This window comes from Theobroma cacao, chromosome 2 (genome assembly GCF_053813885.1).
Source record: "Theobroma cacao isolate CCN51 chromosome 2, ASM5381388v1, whole genome shotgun sequence".
NCBI lineage: Eukaryota > Viridiplantae > Streptophyta > Magnoliopsida > Malvales > Malvaceae > Theobroma > Theobroma cacao.
In genome coordinates this window covers 5,115,708-5,132,910 of record NC_142640.1, presented here as the reverse complement: position 1 = coordinate 5,132,910, position 17,203 = coordinate 5,115,708, and the positions used below count along the sequence as shown (strand labels likewise).

The 17,203-nt window shown below is 31.3% G+C and overlaps 1 protein-coding gene and 1 long non-coding RNA gene across 2 annotated transcripts; one reads left to right on the top strand and one right to left on the bottom strand.

Annotated features, from left to right (window-relative positions):
• Nucleotides 1-4,740: 4,740 nt before the first annotated feature.
• On the bottom strand, nucleotides 4,741-6,988 carry LOC18607924 (protein PLANT CADMIUM RESISTANCE 2-like). Its single transcript, XM_007042348.3, has 4 exons — nucleotides 6,720-6,988; nucleotides 6,545-6,616; nucleotides 6,232-6,441; nucleotides 4,741-5,218 (listed from the first exon to the last, which is right to left on the bottom strand). The coding sequence occupies exons 1-4, from the start codon at nucleotides 6,931-6,933 to the stop codon at nucleotides 5,142-5,144; spliced, it is 573 nt and encodes a 190-aa protein (XP_007042410.3). The 5' UTR covers nucleotides 6,934-6,988; the 3' UTR covers nucleotides 4,741-5,141.
• A 5,168-nt stretch (nucleotides 6,989-12,156) lies between these two features.
• Nucleotides 12,157-14,168, top strand: LOC148763953 (uncharacterized). The gene is made up of 2 exons (XR_016024776.1): nucleotides 12,157-12,253; nucleotides 13,978-14,168. It is a non-coding gene; the product is annotated as an uncharacterized LOC148763953 (long non-coding RNA).
• Nucleotides 14,169-17,203: the final 3,035 nt, after the last annotated feature.

The window sequence follows — 17,203 nt, the reverse complement described above, 5'->3', positions numbered from 1 at the left end:
AATTAAGAAAAAATAATCTCAATTTAATGAAAAATAAATATTTAAATTTATATTTTCGGATTAAAAGTGTTTAACGATGTGCAAATTTTAATTTTTAAATAAAGAATAGTAAGGGTAAAATTAATGATAATTCAAAATTGACATGAAAAGATTTGACGTAAAAACTTGTAAAGGTGGAATAACTAAATTTTAAATCTTAACGCAAATGTGTGAGAGTTAACGTAACAAGTCAATTAAGTAAAATAATCTCAATTTAATAACAAATAAATATTTAAATTTATATTTTCAGATTAAAAGTGTTTAACGATGTGCAAATTTTAATTTTTAAATAAAAAACAGTAAGGGTAAAAATAATGATAATTCAAAGTTGACATGAAAAAAACTTGACGTAAAATAATAAGAATTGACGTAAAAACTTATAAAGGTGGAATAACTAAGTTTTAAATCTTAACGCAAATGTGTGAGAGTTAACGTAACAAGTCAATTAAGTAAAATAATCTCAATTTAATAACAAATAAATATTTAAATTTATATTTTCAGATTAAAAGTGTTTAACGATGTGCAAATTTTAATTTTTAAATAAAGAATAGTAAAGGTAAAAATAATGATAATTCAAAGTTGACATGAAAAAGTTTTGACGTAAAACAGTAAGAATTAACGTAAAAACTTGTAAAGGTAGAATAACTAAATTTTAAATCTTAACGTAAATGTGTGAGAGTTAATGTAACAAGTCAATTAAGTAAAAATAATCTCAATTTAATGAAAATTAAATATTTAAATTTATTTTCTCAGATTAAAAGTGTTTAACGATATACAAATTTTAATTTTTAAATAAAAAATAATAAGGATAAAAATAATTCTAATTCAAGGTTGACATGGAAAAGTCTTGACGTAAAACTGTAAGAATTGACGTAAAAACTTGTAAAGGTGGAATAACTAAATTTTAAATCTTAACGTAAATGTGTGAGAGTTAACGTAACAAGTTAATTAAGTAAAAATAATATCAATTTAATGAAAAATAAATATTTAAATTTATATTTTCGGATTAAAAGTGTTTAACGATGTGCAAATTTTAATTTTTAAATAAAAAACAATAAGGGTAAAAATAATGATAATTCAAAGATGACATGGAAAAGACTTGATGTAAAACAGTAAGAACTGACGTAAAAATTTGTAAAAGTGGAATAACTAAATTTTAAATCTTAACGTAAATGTGTGAGAGTTAACGTAACAAGTCAATTAAGTAAAAATAATCTCAATTTAATGACAAATAAATATTTAAATTTATATTTTTGGATTAAAAGTGTTTAACGATGTGCAAATTTTAATTTTTAAATAAAGAATTGTAAGGGTAAAAATAATGATAATTCAAAGTTGATATGAAAAAGATTTGATGTAAAACAGTAAGAATTGACATAAAAACTTGTAAAGGTGGAATAACTAAATTTTAAATCTTAACATAAATATGTGAGAGTTAACGTAACAAGTCAATTAAGTAAAAATAATCTCAATTTAATGAAAAATAAATATTTAAATTTATATTTTTGGATTAAAAGTGTTTAATGATGTGCAAATTTTAGTTTTTAAATAAAAAATAGTAAGGGTAAAAATAATGATAATTCAAAGTTAACATGAAAAAGCCTTGACGTAAAACAGTAAGAATTGACGTAAAAACTTGTAAATGTGGAATAACTAAATTTTAAATCTTAACGTAAATATGTGAGAGTTAACGTAACAAGTTAATTAAGTAAAAATAATCTCAATTTAATGAAAAATAAATATTTATATTTATATTTTCGGATTAAAAGTGTTTAACGATGTGCAAATTTTAATTTTTAAATAAAGAATAGTAAGGATAAAAATAATAATAATTCAAAGTTGACATGAAAAAGCCTTGACGTAAAATAGTAAGAATTGACATAAAAACTTGTAAAGGTGAAATAACTCAATTTTAAATCTTAAAATAAATATGTGAGAGTTAACGTAACAAGTCAATTAAGTAAAAATAATCTCAATTTAATGAAAAATAAATATTTAAATTTATATTTTTGGATTAAAAGTGTTTAACGATGTGCAAATTTTAATTTTTAAATAAAGAATAGTAAGGGTAAAAATAATGATAATTCAAAGTTGACATGAAAAAGACTTGACGTAAAACAGTAAGAATTGACGTAAAAACTTGTAAATGTGGAATAACTAAATTTTAAATCTTAACGTAAATATGTGAGAGTTAACGTAAAAAGTCAATTAAGTAAAAATAATTTCAATTTGATGACAACTAAATATTTAAAATTATATTTTAGGATTAAAAGTGTTTAACGATGTACAAATTTTAATTTTTAAATAAAGAATAATAAGGATAAAAATAATTCTAATTCAAGGTTGGCATGAAAAAGTCTTGACGTAAAACTGTAAGAATTGACGTAAAAACTGTAAGAATTGACGTAAAAACTTGTAAAGGTGGAATAAATAAATTTTAAATCTTAACATAAATGTGTGAGAGTTAACATAACAAGTCAATTAAGTAAAAATAATCTCAATTTAATGAAAAATAAATATTTAAATTTATATTTTTGGATTAAAAGTGTTTAACGATGTGCAAATTTTAATTTTTAGATAAAGAATAGCAAGGGTAAAAATAATGATAATTCAAAGTTGACATGAAAAAGTTTTGACGTAAAACAGTAAGAATTGACGTAAAAACTTGTAAATGTAGAATAACTAAATTTTAAATCTTAACGTAAATGTGTGAAAGTTAACATAACAAGTCAATTAAGTAAAAATAATCTCAATTTAATGAAAATATAATATTTAAATTTATATTCTCAGATTAAAAGTGTTTAACGATATACAAATTTTAATTTTTAAATAAAGAATAATAAAGATAATAATAATTACAGTTTAAAGTTACTATTAGAAGGGTTTGTCGTAAAGTTATAAGTACTGACGTAAAATCTTACGAAGGTGTAATAATCAGATTTAAAATCTTAATGTAAAAGTATAAGAGCTAACGTAAATAAATTTAATTTTAATATGAAAATAATAATACTTTTATAATTTATAATAAAAATAAAATAAATTTAAAAGTTTAATAACTTAAAATAAACTAAGTTTAAAAAATATCTACGTTATTATCTTAAAATAGATAAGTTCAAAAATTAAATATGTTGTTTACCTGTTAACCTATTATACCGATTTTTATTATTTTTTAAAATTTTTATTAATTGACCTTACAGTAAGTTTAAACTTACTGTAGTGTTCACCACGAAGGTATATGTTGGGCTGTTGCCTCTCGGGAATAACACGTTGAAGATGAACCACTACATCGTTTTAGCATTGAATTACTATGGCGAATCCTATTAAAAGAGAGCGAGATAGTCGCGTCACAATCTAAACACTTCAACAATACTTATCTAATTCTACCATGATTTTATATATTTATAAGTTTTAATTTATTAAATTTCAGGCATAATATATAAAAAAATCTCTAAATTATTCAAAAAAATTCAAATAAGTCCTTATACTTTTATTGTATCTAATCATATTTTTGTTCTTCTATTTTGAGTCAAATAAATTCTTGTATTTTTTATTTTGAATTAAATAAACTTTTATAACTAATGATTAACTAAGTCAAAATAACATTTGTTATTTTATGTCGTCTGATGCTGATGTAGAGTGTTAAAATATCATAATTGATTATAATGTGACATATCATAATTGATTATAATATGGCATATCATAATTGATGATGATATGACATGTTAATTTGATATAATAACATGATCATATGACATTTTTCACCCTTCATATCAATGTCAAGTCAGTGCCATGTGAATATAAAATGACAAATGATATTTTTACTAATGACAATTAATCAAATTATTTGTGGTTTCTTTAACTGAAAATAAAAGTAGAGAGTTTTAATTAAACGTAATAAAAAAATAAGAGCTTATTTGAATATTTTTAAATAGTTTAAGGACTTATTTTAGCGTTATGTCTAAATTTTATATTTGTGATATACGTACTTCATTTATTATATGGTTAATTATATTTTTTGAGAGTTATTATTAGTTTATTATATTTGGTATAAAATTCAACAATCTATTTATAAGTTTATCAGTGGATCAAAGGTGTTAATAAGGCGAGCTTGTGGGTTAAGTTGAACTTGAGCATGGGCTATGTGTCACAGCTTGGAATTTAAGTCTAACCTCATGTGGCTTAAACTCTAAAAATAGAGTTAAGTCTATAAATCATGAACTAACGTTCCCAACTCAAAAAACATGTTTGACAGATAGTGAAAAACACATGTTTATATACTCAAAATCCACCTCATCTCTTATTGATGTAGGATCCGTGACATTCTATCCCACGCTCTCGTTGTATTGGCTCTTTACTCATAAAAGAAAGAGACTCTTACAATAATCTAGATCTATCTTGACCTTCATATCTCTCATAACGGCCTTACATAAGTAAAGATCCAGGTTTGCTCTTATATCAAATGTCACAACTTGAAACTTAAACCCAGTCTCATACAGCCTGATTGCACTGGCTCTTTACCAGTAGAAGAGAAAGACTCTTACACTAATCCGAGTCTACCTCAACTTTTGTATCTCTCATAAGAGCTTTCCATCAATGAAGATTCAAGTCTGTTTTAGTACCAAATGTCACGAGCTGTAGTTAGCAATCTCGTACGACCTTAAACTCTGAAAATAAAACTTAAGTAAACTTATAAATCACGAGTTCACATTCTCAACTCAAAATATATGCCTGATAATTGATAGAAAACCTATGTTTACATATCCAAAATACACCCCATCTTTTACTAACGTGAAATCCGTGATATATGTTTGAACCCAACACAATCTTTATGTGACTGAATTTCATAAAAAAGACGAACATTTGTAGGAATTCGAGAAGCATTTCGAAACTAAATTTGATTGAACCTGTTTTCTCAAGGCACAACCTCTATTCATTTTGTTTTTAATCTGTTGCAAATATCAGATGGATAAAGCACACACCAAATGGGAGGCAAATAGCATATGTACAACAAAAACAGGGAGCTTCACAAGCACACAGAGGGAGGCAGCAGCAGCAGCAGCGAAGCCAAGTCAGCTATGAGACGTAATAAAAGATGTTAATTATCATCTTGCCATTCCGGGAATTACTATAGGAGCCACCGTAACTCCACGCTTTTGTCTGTCCATGTTGGCTTCCCAACCTTCATTTCCAACAATCCAAAAAGACAAAAAATAAAAAAAAAAATATTACATTAGATAATACTAGCAGTAGTAAAACTACTAAGTTTCAAGTCAATGCACGAAACTAAATAAAATAAATAAACATACTAGAATCAACCTAACAAGTGGTTTTTTTAATTTATTTAATAAGATTTAAAAAAAATTTCAACATGGGTGATTTTCGGTTTCATACTAATGGAGACAAATCCAAATATAATGATTAACTAAGTTTTGTGGGTTGATTTTATGATTAGCTGATAGGACGTCTTCATCCTTGAAGATGCATAATCGGGATCATGTTGACCTAGTCATCCTGTCACATTGTTCGTTATTCATGTTGCAATAATAAACTTTTGTAGATGGTTTATTATTGCAAATTTAGCCTTTAGGGGACATTTATTAGAAATATATATTGTAGTAGTATATTTTTTTTCTATAGTCAAATATAAAGTTAGATAGACAAATAGATATGCACCCTACTACACAGTTATTTAATTTGTTTTTTTTTTCTAAAAATATGCTAAAAAACTAGCATTCGTCAAACCTTACTAATGCTTGAAGAAAAGGATCACTAATCCAGGATGTAATATCAAAATTTTCTAACATACTTTGTTCAAACAAGGAGAATTCATCTCATGTCTTGGCTAAATATTCATGGTTGATAATAAAACTGCTTTTAAGTCAATCTACAGATTGCATGCCATTACAGAAGGAAAAAAGGATAGACTTGGACATATGTACAGAACTGCTACACTAGTTTAAGCCAGACAAGGATTTCTACTCAAAAACCAGAATCAAAACTCCTAAATGCATCAGAAAAAGAATAGTTTGACCACAAAGGGTGGGGGAGAAACCTATTAGCAAGTGTCACACAAATTCTTACCAGTCACTACCATATAACATAAGCTAGAAAGTGAAATTGTTATAGTATCAAGGCTAGTGATTTATTTTTTTTACACATTTTATATCGACTGATGAGCTGAAAAAGTGTTACCTATCCCCATGTCAAACCCACGATTCTTGAGCTCTCTGTATTCTTGACAGAGAGCACATGACCAACAGCAGAAGTGAACTAGGCAATCAGTGCATGGTTCCTCTTGTAAGTCATACTGTCCCCTTAGCTTTGAGCGATAGAAGCATGAATAAAAGCAAGCACAGCCGGTTAAAGCCAGCAGCCCAAACAGCAAACCCCTTGAAACACAAGCTGCAAACACCCGCCATCAAAAATAAAAAGTTTAAGCTAATTAAAGATGATCATCATGAAATCTTTCAACATCTTTTTGAAGTTGGTTGCTAAGTAAACTAACATTTGGATCCTCTGTTCACGATCTCAGTAATCTGTCCAAAAGTGATGCAAGGACAAACGCAAGTAATCACGCCTGACAAAAATTTGAAAAGAAAGAAGAAGTTTGAAATAAGCAAAATAAAGGGTTTCAGCTGAAACACATAAATGGTCAAGCTAGAGAGTTTTTATCTGCTTACAATTGACAGGGTCATCGAAACAATGGCAAAGACCAGATGTCCACTGCCCGGATACAGGAGCCGGGGGAGCCCGGGGCAAGCTGTTGGAGATATATGCATGATGGTGAACAGGATAAGGCTGTGCAGGGCTAGGGTCCGGAACTCCTGAAGCTGGGACAGGACCCATATGGCTGTCATATGAATAGCTTGGATGATCATTCATTGTCGGATACATTTTGTGGGATTCAATTTGCGATGGATAGACTTTTGTAAGATACAAGTTCTTACATATATATATATATATATATATGATATTGCTGGAAAGTTTTAAGAGGTGGAAACTGTCATATGGTCAAAGGTTTAAAATGCTCAATTTCAGGTGATGCTCTCGAGTAAATCATTGTAAATTTTTCTTTTCAATTATTTAATTTTAACCATCATAACAGAACAATAATGCAGATTCTTTTCCATGGCATTAAAAACCTGAGAGGTAGAAAGGTATATATAACTTCTTCCACATGTCTTTATTATAAAATTAGGAGATGATTGAAGCATGTATTCTGTGTTCTATACAAGTTGGTAGGAAGAAGACCATCAACATTATTTAAAATTGACCAAGACTTGGGGAATTTAGTACTATCAAGGGGCTTTTTCTTAATTCCAAACAGATGAAGTTGCTAGGAAGAAGACCATTAACATTATTTAAAATTGACCAAGACTTGGGGAATTTAATACTATCAAGGGGCTTTTTCTTTATTTCAAACAGATGAAGTTGATAGGAAGAAGACCATCAACATTATTTAAAATTGACCAAGACTTGGGGAATTTAATACTGTCAAGGGGCTTCCTTTTTCTTAATTCCAAACAGATGAAGATGCAGTACTGAAAATTACTACCTTTTTCCTTCCTGCTAATCCACTCGTATGCTCAATCTCTGTGATGCTTGCTTCTTTTGCATGGGAGCCTTGAAATTAGCTCAGCACCGAAGAAACCGCAGAACCAAAAAACTCTGGCTCCCTGGTTTATTTTCAGGCTGGGCTAAGTTGTCAAATTTTGACTTTTCATGTCTAAAGCTTAGCTGTAAACAAAATAATTAATTTAAATAGAAAGAATTTTTTTCTCAATTTTAAAAGATCAGATTTAAAAAAAAAAGCATAAATTCATTTATTTTCTTTCCTCCCTTATATTTCTTTCTTATATCAAACAAAATAAGAGAACCAAAGAAATATTATTTTCATTGCACTTCTTTTTTCCTATGACTTTCCTTGTTACCAACGAAATAGTGTACGAAGTTTAACCGCTGACCTGAATTCTACAGCAGCAATCCTAATCATCATTTAGTTTGGGTCAATGCCTACTAAGGACAAAAAATATTAATTTGCGTTAAAAGAGAGAAAAAAAATTAAAATAGGAAGCCAACTGGGAAGTATTCCGTTGTTCGACTATCGGATGTAGGGCCAGATTTACTCGTGGCAGCTCCTCGTCCACAGATTTAGTCGTTGTTTCCAGAAGAAGGATTAAACTAAAACCCCCAACTTGCAAATTAACAAGCTTCGTGGACTGATTAAAATTTTTGTATTGTAATTGTTACCATCTTTGTTAGTTCGTTTTAAAAGTAAAATCAACCATTTTTGTTAGTTCTTTTTGCTTAGACCAAGTCAAAAGTCATTAGGAATACTGACAATAATCCCTGGAGGTTGCGCTGTGTTTTCTAGATTGGTATTTTTCCAATGAACATACTCACCTCGTGTCCTCGACGAAGCTTCACGGCTCCTTAACGAGTTCCATGGCCGCCATTCCGCCAACTAGATTGCACGAGATATGATCAGGCCTCCATGGATCCTTTCTTTGCAGGTAAGAAATGATCTAAGCCGAAGATGACACTCATGATAGTTTTATGCTCAACAAATCCAGCTTGTTGAATTCATTATTTTGGTAAAATCATTTATAATTTACTGCAAAGGTTTCTTCTTCTGCTATTGAAGTGGAGAAGTTCATCCTCTATTGCCTGGCCTAGGGGTTAGCATTTCTTGCTATTGTTTTTAATGATGCCATCTCTTTTTAACAAAATAATTCAGGTCTAATGATTAAAAATTAAATAAATATTTTACAATTCTAATTTCTCCTTTTTCTCCCTCATTTTTTACTCCTATCAAATACCCCCCCACAAAAAAAAAAAAAAAAGAATGCAAAATCCAACTTATTTTCTTTCTATCATTTACCTTTTTTCATCTTTAAATATGAGTGTATAAGCTTATTCGAGTCAAGATCTTTAGTCATCACAGATATATATTTTAAATTTATGTTTGATACATTGATGATGTATTGAAATATTTAAAAATAAATATTATAAAATTTTTTCAAAAAAAAAAGTCATGTTTTATGTATAACTTGACATAAATGCTAGGAAATTCATAATAGTAATTTAAAACCAACCTTTACTCGTATTTATGGTGATTATGTTTTTCAAGCAAAAGGAAAACCCTTTGCACTGAGATTTCACAATCATGTCTTTAATTTTTTTTCTTTCTCTTTGCTATACAATTTCGAAATTTCTTTTTTCAAATTTTCAAGGAAAAAGATGGATGACAAAGAGAATTTTTTGGCACCTGTAGATACTTGATTTTGGTTAGTACCTATTCTCTAAAAAATCATGTTACAACATAATATTGTACAAAGAACAACGTGAACAAGTGAAGTGCTACTTCATACAAAATAACTAGAACAAGTGAAGTGCTACTTCATGCAAAATAACTAGAACAAGTGAAGCACTACTTCTTGCAGAACAACTATAACAAGTGAAGTACTACTTAAAGCAGAACAACTAGAATAAGTTAAACACTACTCCATATGGAACAACTAATACAAGTAGAACAGCTACTTCGAATAGAATAACCATTTTACTTGGATGACAGTGAAAGCAACTCGTAATAAGTGGTAAGGTTCATGGGTTACTTTCATCTTGGGATGTTTCGAAGAGTTTGGCTTGGTGGCTCAGATATGGAGGTAGTTAAGAGGTTGTCCTCTTAACCTTTTCCTGAAGTATAAGTGTTTCACCCTCCTACCTTGTTCTCATGTACAGTTTCTTCTCTTGTACCTGTTCTCGTACAGCTTCTTCTCTTATACCTATTCTTGTACACCTATTTTCTATTACCTTTTAATTGAGAACAAATCTTATTACATCCAATTACAGTAACGGTTACTCACATTAATGTTCTTCATAATAATGTCATTCATTAGGCACATTAAAGTTTATTTTTGAGTAACCGCCACTTTTACCACTACATATAGAGCCTCATAATTCATTTAGGGGGCTCTTCTTTCCCCCCTTCGAGCTAACACATTCTCAACTTGAGAGCTTCTCTCTTTAAATTATTTCTTTAATTTTATTCTATTCCCTAATTCTCTTATTGTTCTCTTCCACCTACCATAACACTCAATATTTCAAGAACTACTTCAATCTTTCTCTCTGTTGCCTCTGGCGCATCCTTTTACTTGTTTGCAATACTTCACAAAAACCCCATTTACATTTTGGCGACTCCACTAGGGAGGAGTGATTGCATTAAGTAAGACTTTTATTGCTACAATTTCTTGTTATTGAAAAAAATGGAGAGGTCCACTAGCAACCAAGATGCACCTGTTCCTTGTTACATTCAAGATCTGATGAGAATGATCCAAGCTTCTCAAGAGAGGATGCAAACATTGGAGGACAATAATAGGTGAATGATGGATACTATATCTCAACTCGCATCCTCTACTGTCATCACTTTTTAAGCCCAACCTATACACCTTAATGAGAGTGCACCTGTAGTTACAAACACTAAGGCGAATGAAAGAAATGGAGAAAATGCAATTGATGTGGATGTTCAAGGAGAAGTTCTTCTTCTCTACTTAAGATAAGGTTAATCTCTTTAATTTGACTTTTGCTACCTTAGTGGAAATGGCACGAAGAACCAATAATACGGTTTTCAGACAAAAGGGAGCTACTCGCTTCGATAGAAGGAATACTCCAACAGTGAATGCAATTTAAGAAGGAGGTAGAGAAAGAAGAGATCCTTTTCAGAAGGGAATATTCCACAAGAAAATGCAAGCAGAAGAGTTATTGATTGAGAACAACAAGGTCCAGAACAATCAGCTTCCTGATCATGTATGATATTTCTATGACTTTAACTCTTCATTACTTTATGAAATGTAATTTGACATTAAAAAAAAAATCATATTCAGGCGCTAGCTTTATCGCTTATATTTTGGCTGTAATTATATTATATTATTGGTCGCCAGCTTTATTGCTCATTCTTTGACCATAGTTTATCACTCTTACTTCAGCCGCAAGCTTTACCGCTCATATTTGGCTGCAATGATATTTTTCTATTGGTCGCAAGCTTTATCGCTTATTCTTTGACCATAATTTATTACTCATATTCCAGCCACTAGCTTTATCGCTCATAATTTGGCTGTAATGATGTTATGCTATTAGTCGCTATCTTTATCGCTCGTTTCTTAGCCCTAGCTTATTACTCACGAATTGGCCGCAGCTTTTACGCTTACTTATTTTAAGGGTTGAATTAATCTCTTTATATCAAGTTAGAGTTAATCTCCGTGATGTAAAGTTGAGAGTTCCCTTTTGACCACATACAATAATATGAAATGTGAATAAATACGCAACAAGCGTATGACATTATTATTATTGCAAAAGAAAAGAAATGTGATATATCAATAGCGAAGTACTAACTCAAATGAGCTTTCAAAAAGAGTAAAGGAAAAGCAAAAGACTAGTCAATTACATACTCCATAAAGAATAGTTATGTCAAACCCTGCTGTGTAAAATAATTATAATATCATTCACATGCTCGATAGAATGTTTGTATATTTAAGAAGTTCGAGAAATCGTTAAAAGACGATATTGCCCCTAATGGTATCATTAAGTCGATTAAGCCTCGAACTAGTTCAAATTGGAATTTTAAGGTGAAATTAAGAGTTTCACAGTTCAGGGATGACTCAAAACGGTAATTAGGAGTTCGAGGATCAATTCGGAGTCAAACCGAAATTTTCACTATCTAGGGGCAAAATTGTAATTTTTCCACCCGCGGACAAAATTTGAGATTTTGAGAGAATTTAGATCACATTTGATAAATTGGAGAATGGTATGAGTATAAGGGATGAAAAATATGTCTATGGACAATTTTTCAGTTTTTGGGGCAAAAATGTAATTTTTGATTTTTACGGGGGCAAAAGTGTAAATTTCAAAAATTACTTCACCAAGACTTTGGATAAGTTTGAGAATTTTATCTAAGTTATGGATATTTTAAGGAATAATGTGTGGTGGAGATTTAAAGCTTAAAAGATAAGAATATAAAAAATAGACCAATAATGTAGTGACATGTGGCAAGTTTAGATTATTATATTATTTAACTATAAAAATCAGCCCACACCACCATTTTCTCTTCATTATGGCCGGCCATAGCAAGAAAACAAAGGGGAAAAGAAAAACAAAAACCTAGGGGGAGAAATTCAAGGAAAATTTGGTGAAAATTCAAGGAAACAAGTGACAAAAGGTAAAATTTCTTGGTTTTGACTTGTGCTTTACCTTTCCCATGCATTTCCCATCATTTTCCATGGTTGAATCATGTAATTTGAGGATGAATTCAATTCTGGAAAAATGGGTTAGGAGAGAGAAACTTGTTAGATTAATTTGATTTTAAATTATGTTAGTGTTTTAAGTTAGTTTAGCATATTTAGAAACAAAACAACAAGAAAAGAATTTATTTTCCTCCATTACCATTATTGGCTGAATTTTTTAGGGGAATATTGGCTGATGATCTTGATGTTTACTTGAGCAATTATGATGAATAATGATGAATTATGAGTTTAGAAAAATAATGGGAATTTTCGGAGCAAAAATACGAATTTTTACCCATTATGGATATTTTCGTAATTTGTTATCGGGACTGATAATTTGCACCACACTAAGGGACATTAAGTCAATTTGGGTGCAATTGAGGTATAGAAACTGAAAAAAAATTAATTTGAGATTAAATTGGACGCGTTAGTAATTTAATCGGGTAATAGGTCGAATTAGGTTAGCACCGCATTTAAGCGGTAGTCGGATAAGTTGCATGTCATATCATGCATATATACCGAGCCTGAATTGATTTTATAATGGTCAAGCATTGATGTGGTGAATTATGTATTGTACATTGTGGATAGGTGGTGAGCAAATTACACTGGTAAAAGTACAGAAATTGTGCTTGAAGACTGGGATTAGGAATACATCAACTCCTAAAACTATGAGTGGACAATTTATGGCCTTAAATATCTAGAGTAATTATACTTGTTTGATGCTTTTATTGAATGGTGAATTTAAATTATAAAATATTATGTTTTCCAATAAAATGTTTTTTAATAAAAATGAGATTTATATTGGTTTTGAAATCAAATATTGTTTTGGGAAAATTGAGTATATGGAGACTGTGTTGAAATTTATGATTTTATATGTTATTGAAATTGGGGCTTATGACACTATGGTAGCATGATGGCTAAATTTTTGGGGTTGGCATGAAATATATGAACAGTTTTGGATTGGTCTCGGTAGACTGAATTACATTTTATTCACCATATTATGCTACTAAAATTTTTATGGGTCTGGTGGTATATTAAATGGTCACTGTAGTGGTGGGGGTTTCCGTGGACTACCAATGAGAGGAGCACGGTAACCCAATTATATATTTACCTCCGGGGGGAGATGTTGGATGAAGTATCTCCTGAAGTAAGATTTGAATGCACCTCACGGTCACTGCAGTGGTGGGGGTTTCCGTGGACTGCCTATGATAGGGGCACGGTAACTCAATTATATACTTACCTTCGGGGGGAGATGTTGGGTGAAGTATCTCCTAAGGTATGATTTGAGTGCACCTCACGTTCGGGCCACCACGTGAGAGTGAGACTCAGCCAACGCCAAAGAACGGCTGTGTGTTAGATGTGAAAACATGTTTATGGGTATGGGTCATTGAACAGCCTTGGCGGTCTCAGTGGGATACCTTGACGAAGGTACCTGCGAGAATGATTTTGGCAGGGGCCAAGTTTAAGAAATTCATAAGCCGAGAAATTTTGATGAAAATAAATTGTTTGGTATAGATTGAAACGAAATTTGTGTTATGAACATTATTGAGATATAACGTTTTTATATTATCTCCATCTACTCGGCTTTAGATGCTTTTGATGGTAATTGTTTACTCACTGGGATTATTTAATCTCACCCCTCTTCTTATCCATTTTTCAGGCTCAGGACAGTTTGTTGATAGTTGATTAAGACGAGAATTAATCTCGAAGTTGCATCATAAGAAGTAAGGGTTCGTAGCTCTACACTTTCTTGGTTAGTTAGGGGCCCACGTGTCACTGTAAACGAAATTTCATACTTTAATTATCTTTATTACTATATGAATAAATTTATTTTACTCTTACGCTACAAAAGTTATTTTAGGAAGACTTTGAAAATATTGTGTTTTAAGAAAATAGAATATTTTATTTAATGTTTTTATTATATTCAAATAGCTATAATTTTACTTTAAACGAATGTTTTAGACTTCAAAATTTAATTTAAATTATGAAATATGTGTTTCCACTTACATATTACATTTTTTGGATTTCAAAATTTTTTAAAAAAAAATTGACGAAAATGCCCCTGTGAGCTAGAAAATAATATTTTTATTGTTTTGAGTTGGAACCAACTATGTTTTCTTGAAATGCGAGATTTAATAACTGTCGCTCACCGGGGAGATGCGAAAGTTGATGCTAAGCCTTGCGGGGTTTCGATCGGCATTCGGGGTAATGAGTGCTTATCGGGACGTCGCGGCGGTTGTCACTGGTTCGATGGGAGTTCCGGGTCGTTACAAGTTATTATTAACAAATTCATCTAATTGTTCTTGTACTTCAGCTTCATGTTTTTTCAATAAAGCTATCTTCGCTTCAATGTCTTCTAACTCATTTTCCAATGAAGACTTGTTGAGAAAAATCTTGACTTTAGATTTACAATCACTGAGGCACTCAAGCTTGAATCCAAAGTTACAAGCATCATCGAAATCCTGTAACATCTGTTGCAATTCCTCTGATGAAGCACTCATTAGTGGAGCATGGGAAATGGCTAAAGCTCGAGCCAACACTTCCATCATTAAGCAAATGACGTCTACGTTTTTTACAAAAGAGGTATTCCAAAACTCTCCTTCTATATTGAAAACATGCTCCAAGTATGCCACTTACTCCAATGAAACTTGAAAGCCATGAAAGTCAACTTTCTTATCACTTTGTTCAGTATGTGCTACTTGAGTGCCAGAAGCACTACTTGCATCTCTATGATCTGGCACTGGGGATGAAAAAGCACGAGGATTATTTGGAATAGCTCCAACATTATCAATATCAACTCCAACACTATCAATATCAACTCCAACATCATGAATAACCTCAACATTTGGAGTAGCCTCAGGGACAACTTCAACAACAGGAATAGTCTCAGTGTCAGGAACAACCCCATCTCAAATAACTTGGAAAGTAAGAATAATCTTAACTTTAAAAAAAAAAATGGAACAACATCAATCGGAGTAACATAGTGATATGTTTATACCTGATTCATGGTAGAGCTTTGAACACAATTTGGAATTAGAACATCCAAATCAATGAAATTATCAAAAGGGACTAGCTCACCTTCAACTTCAGCTTCATCAACATCAACAGACTCATCATCAAATTCATTACTATGTTCAGAGTCATATGATTCTTCCTTAGTCTTAGCTTCAAAAGTCTCTTCCTCTTCAACCGAGTTAAGTTCTACTTTCGCAGTTGTTTCTCTCTACAAAAAAAAAATATGATGAGGAAATGAATTTAAAAAAAAAGTAAAAGAATAAGTAAATGATGAACTTACTTTTCGATGCACATGTTTTATTTGATGAGTAAGAGCGTGAGGAACATCATCTTCTTTTTCAATTACATTTCTTTTCTTTTTTAGAGAAATCAAGCATAAGGATATATGGGAGTTACTTATAGGAGGAGTGTAGAGACAAGCTCTGGGATTAGTCAAAGGCATAATAAAAGATCTCCATTTTTCAACACACTTCCTCCAATAAGCAAACTATCTAAAAGTGTGGATACCAACTCTATCAAAAGCTGAGACAGTACAACTCTTAAGTTTATCTAAAAGGAGTTGAAGTCCTACCATGAGGAATGAAGAAATGCAAGAAGAAAAACTGATAGTTGAAGAAGAGTCAGGCGGAGCTGGTTGGTCAAACTCAAATTGGCATGCCACTCTAGAAGGAGAATATACCTCAACAGAAAGAATATTTCTATCTCCACCTGAACTGGAACTCTCAATCATAGATGGCAATTGGGAACTATGAACCCATACATAAAAGTTAATACCGTATGAACTCATTCTTCCAAACTGTAGAGGGTGGCGATCATAATAAATTTCAGGATCACTAAATCCATTTATGGGCTGCACATAAGGTATGGGATTGAATTCTTTTGTCACATCCATCATTTCAAGAACATTACCTCTCGAAAGTTGATCATGTCGTGCCGAAGCTCTGTAGTTGTTCCTGGATAAAGGGTTATTCACGAAAAAAGATGCAAAAGGATATGCATTAGGCACGAGAGCACAAATACCAAACCTTTCCTATAGGCACATCTGAATGAAGGAAGCATCCACATAAGTTAAAACTTTGTAATACCCAGCTGATTCAACAGTTTTAAGTTGGTACAAGTCTAATTTCTTATATAGAGATCCTAAATACAGTGGAGCAAGAGGAAAATGCATTCCCTTAACAATTTTTATTGCTAAAGGAACAATTGCTGGAGAGATACCATCATCTAGACACCCTGGGAGTATGTGTCGTGCCAACCAAAAGATTATTAAAGCCATTAGCTCATGCTTATGGTCTAGGTACTCAAGAGAACCAATTTCAATTCCCTTAGCATTGAACTTTTTATAAAAAATCCCTATCCAATTAGAGAATTGTGCAACCTTCGAAGTTTTAATTAGACTCTTAAGTAGATCAAGGAAAAAGTCTCGAATACCTACCTTTTCTTCAAAAAGTTTAATAGAGTGAAAATCATGTTTTCCTATACAAGGAAGTTCCAAGAGAACACATACATCTTCCAGAGTGAAGGTAAATTCCCCCCATGCTGCAATCATAGTATGAAAAAAAGTGCTCCACCTTGCAAGAATAGCGCGCCATACATTCATCCTTTTTTCTCTACAAATATTAAGCTTGGAAATGACACGTATAACATCAAGTATCCCAGCAGAAGAGAGAAGTTTAACATAAGAAGGATTTTTCAACACCTTAATCACCCAGTCATTCCAACCATGAACAAATTCATAATTGGAGCCTAACTTAATAGCATAAAGGGAAAACTCACCACGTTCAAACCTGAACTTCAGAATATATTGTCCTGGAATACCAATTCTTTTATAAGGAGGTGCTTCTGAGCATAGACGATTCCAATCATATCCA

Excerpts from the sequence above, each read along its gene's own strand:
- LOC18607924 (XM_007042348.3), bottom strand. The coding sequence starts at position 6,933 with ATGTATCCGACAATGAATGATCATCCAAGCTATTCATATGACAGCCAT. Across the intron at positions 6,617-6,719 it reads TTTCGATGACCCTGTCAATT|GCGTGATTACTTGCGTTTGT; the intron begins GTAAGCAGATAA and ends AATTTTTGTCAG. Across the intron at positions 6,442-6,544 it reads CGTGAACAGAGGATCCAAAT|CTTGTGTTTCAAGGGGTTTG; the intron begins GTTAGTTTACTT and ends GGGTGTTTGCAG.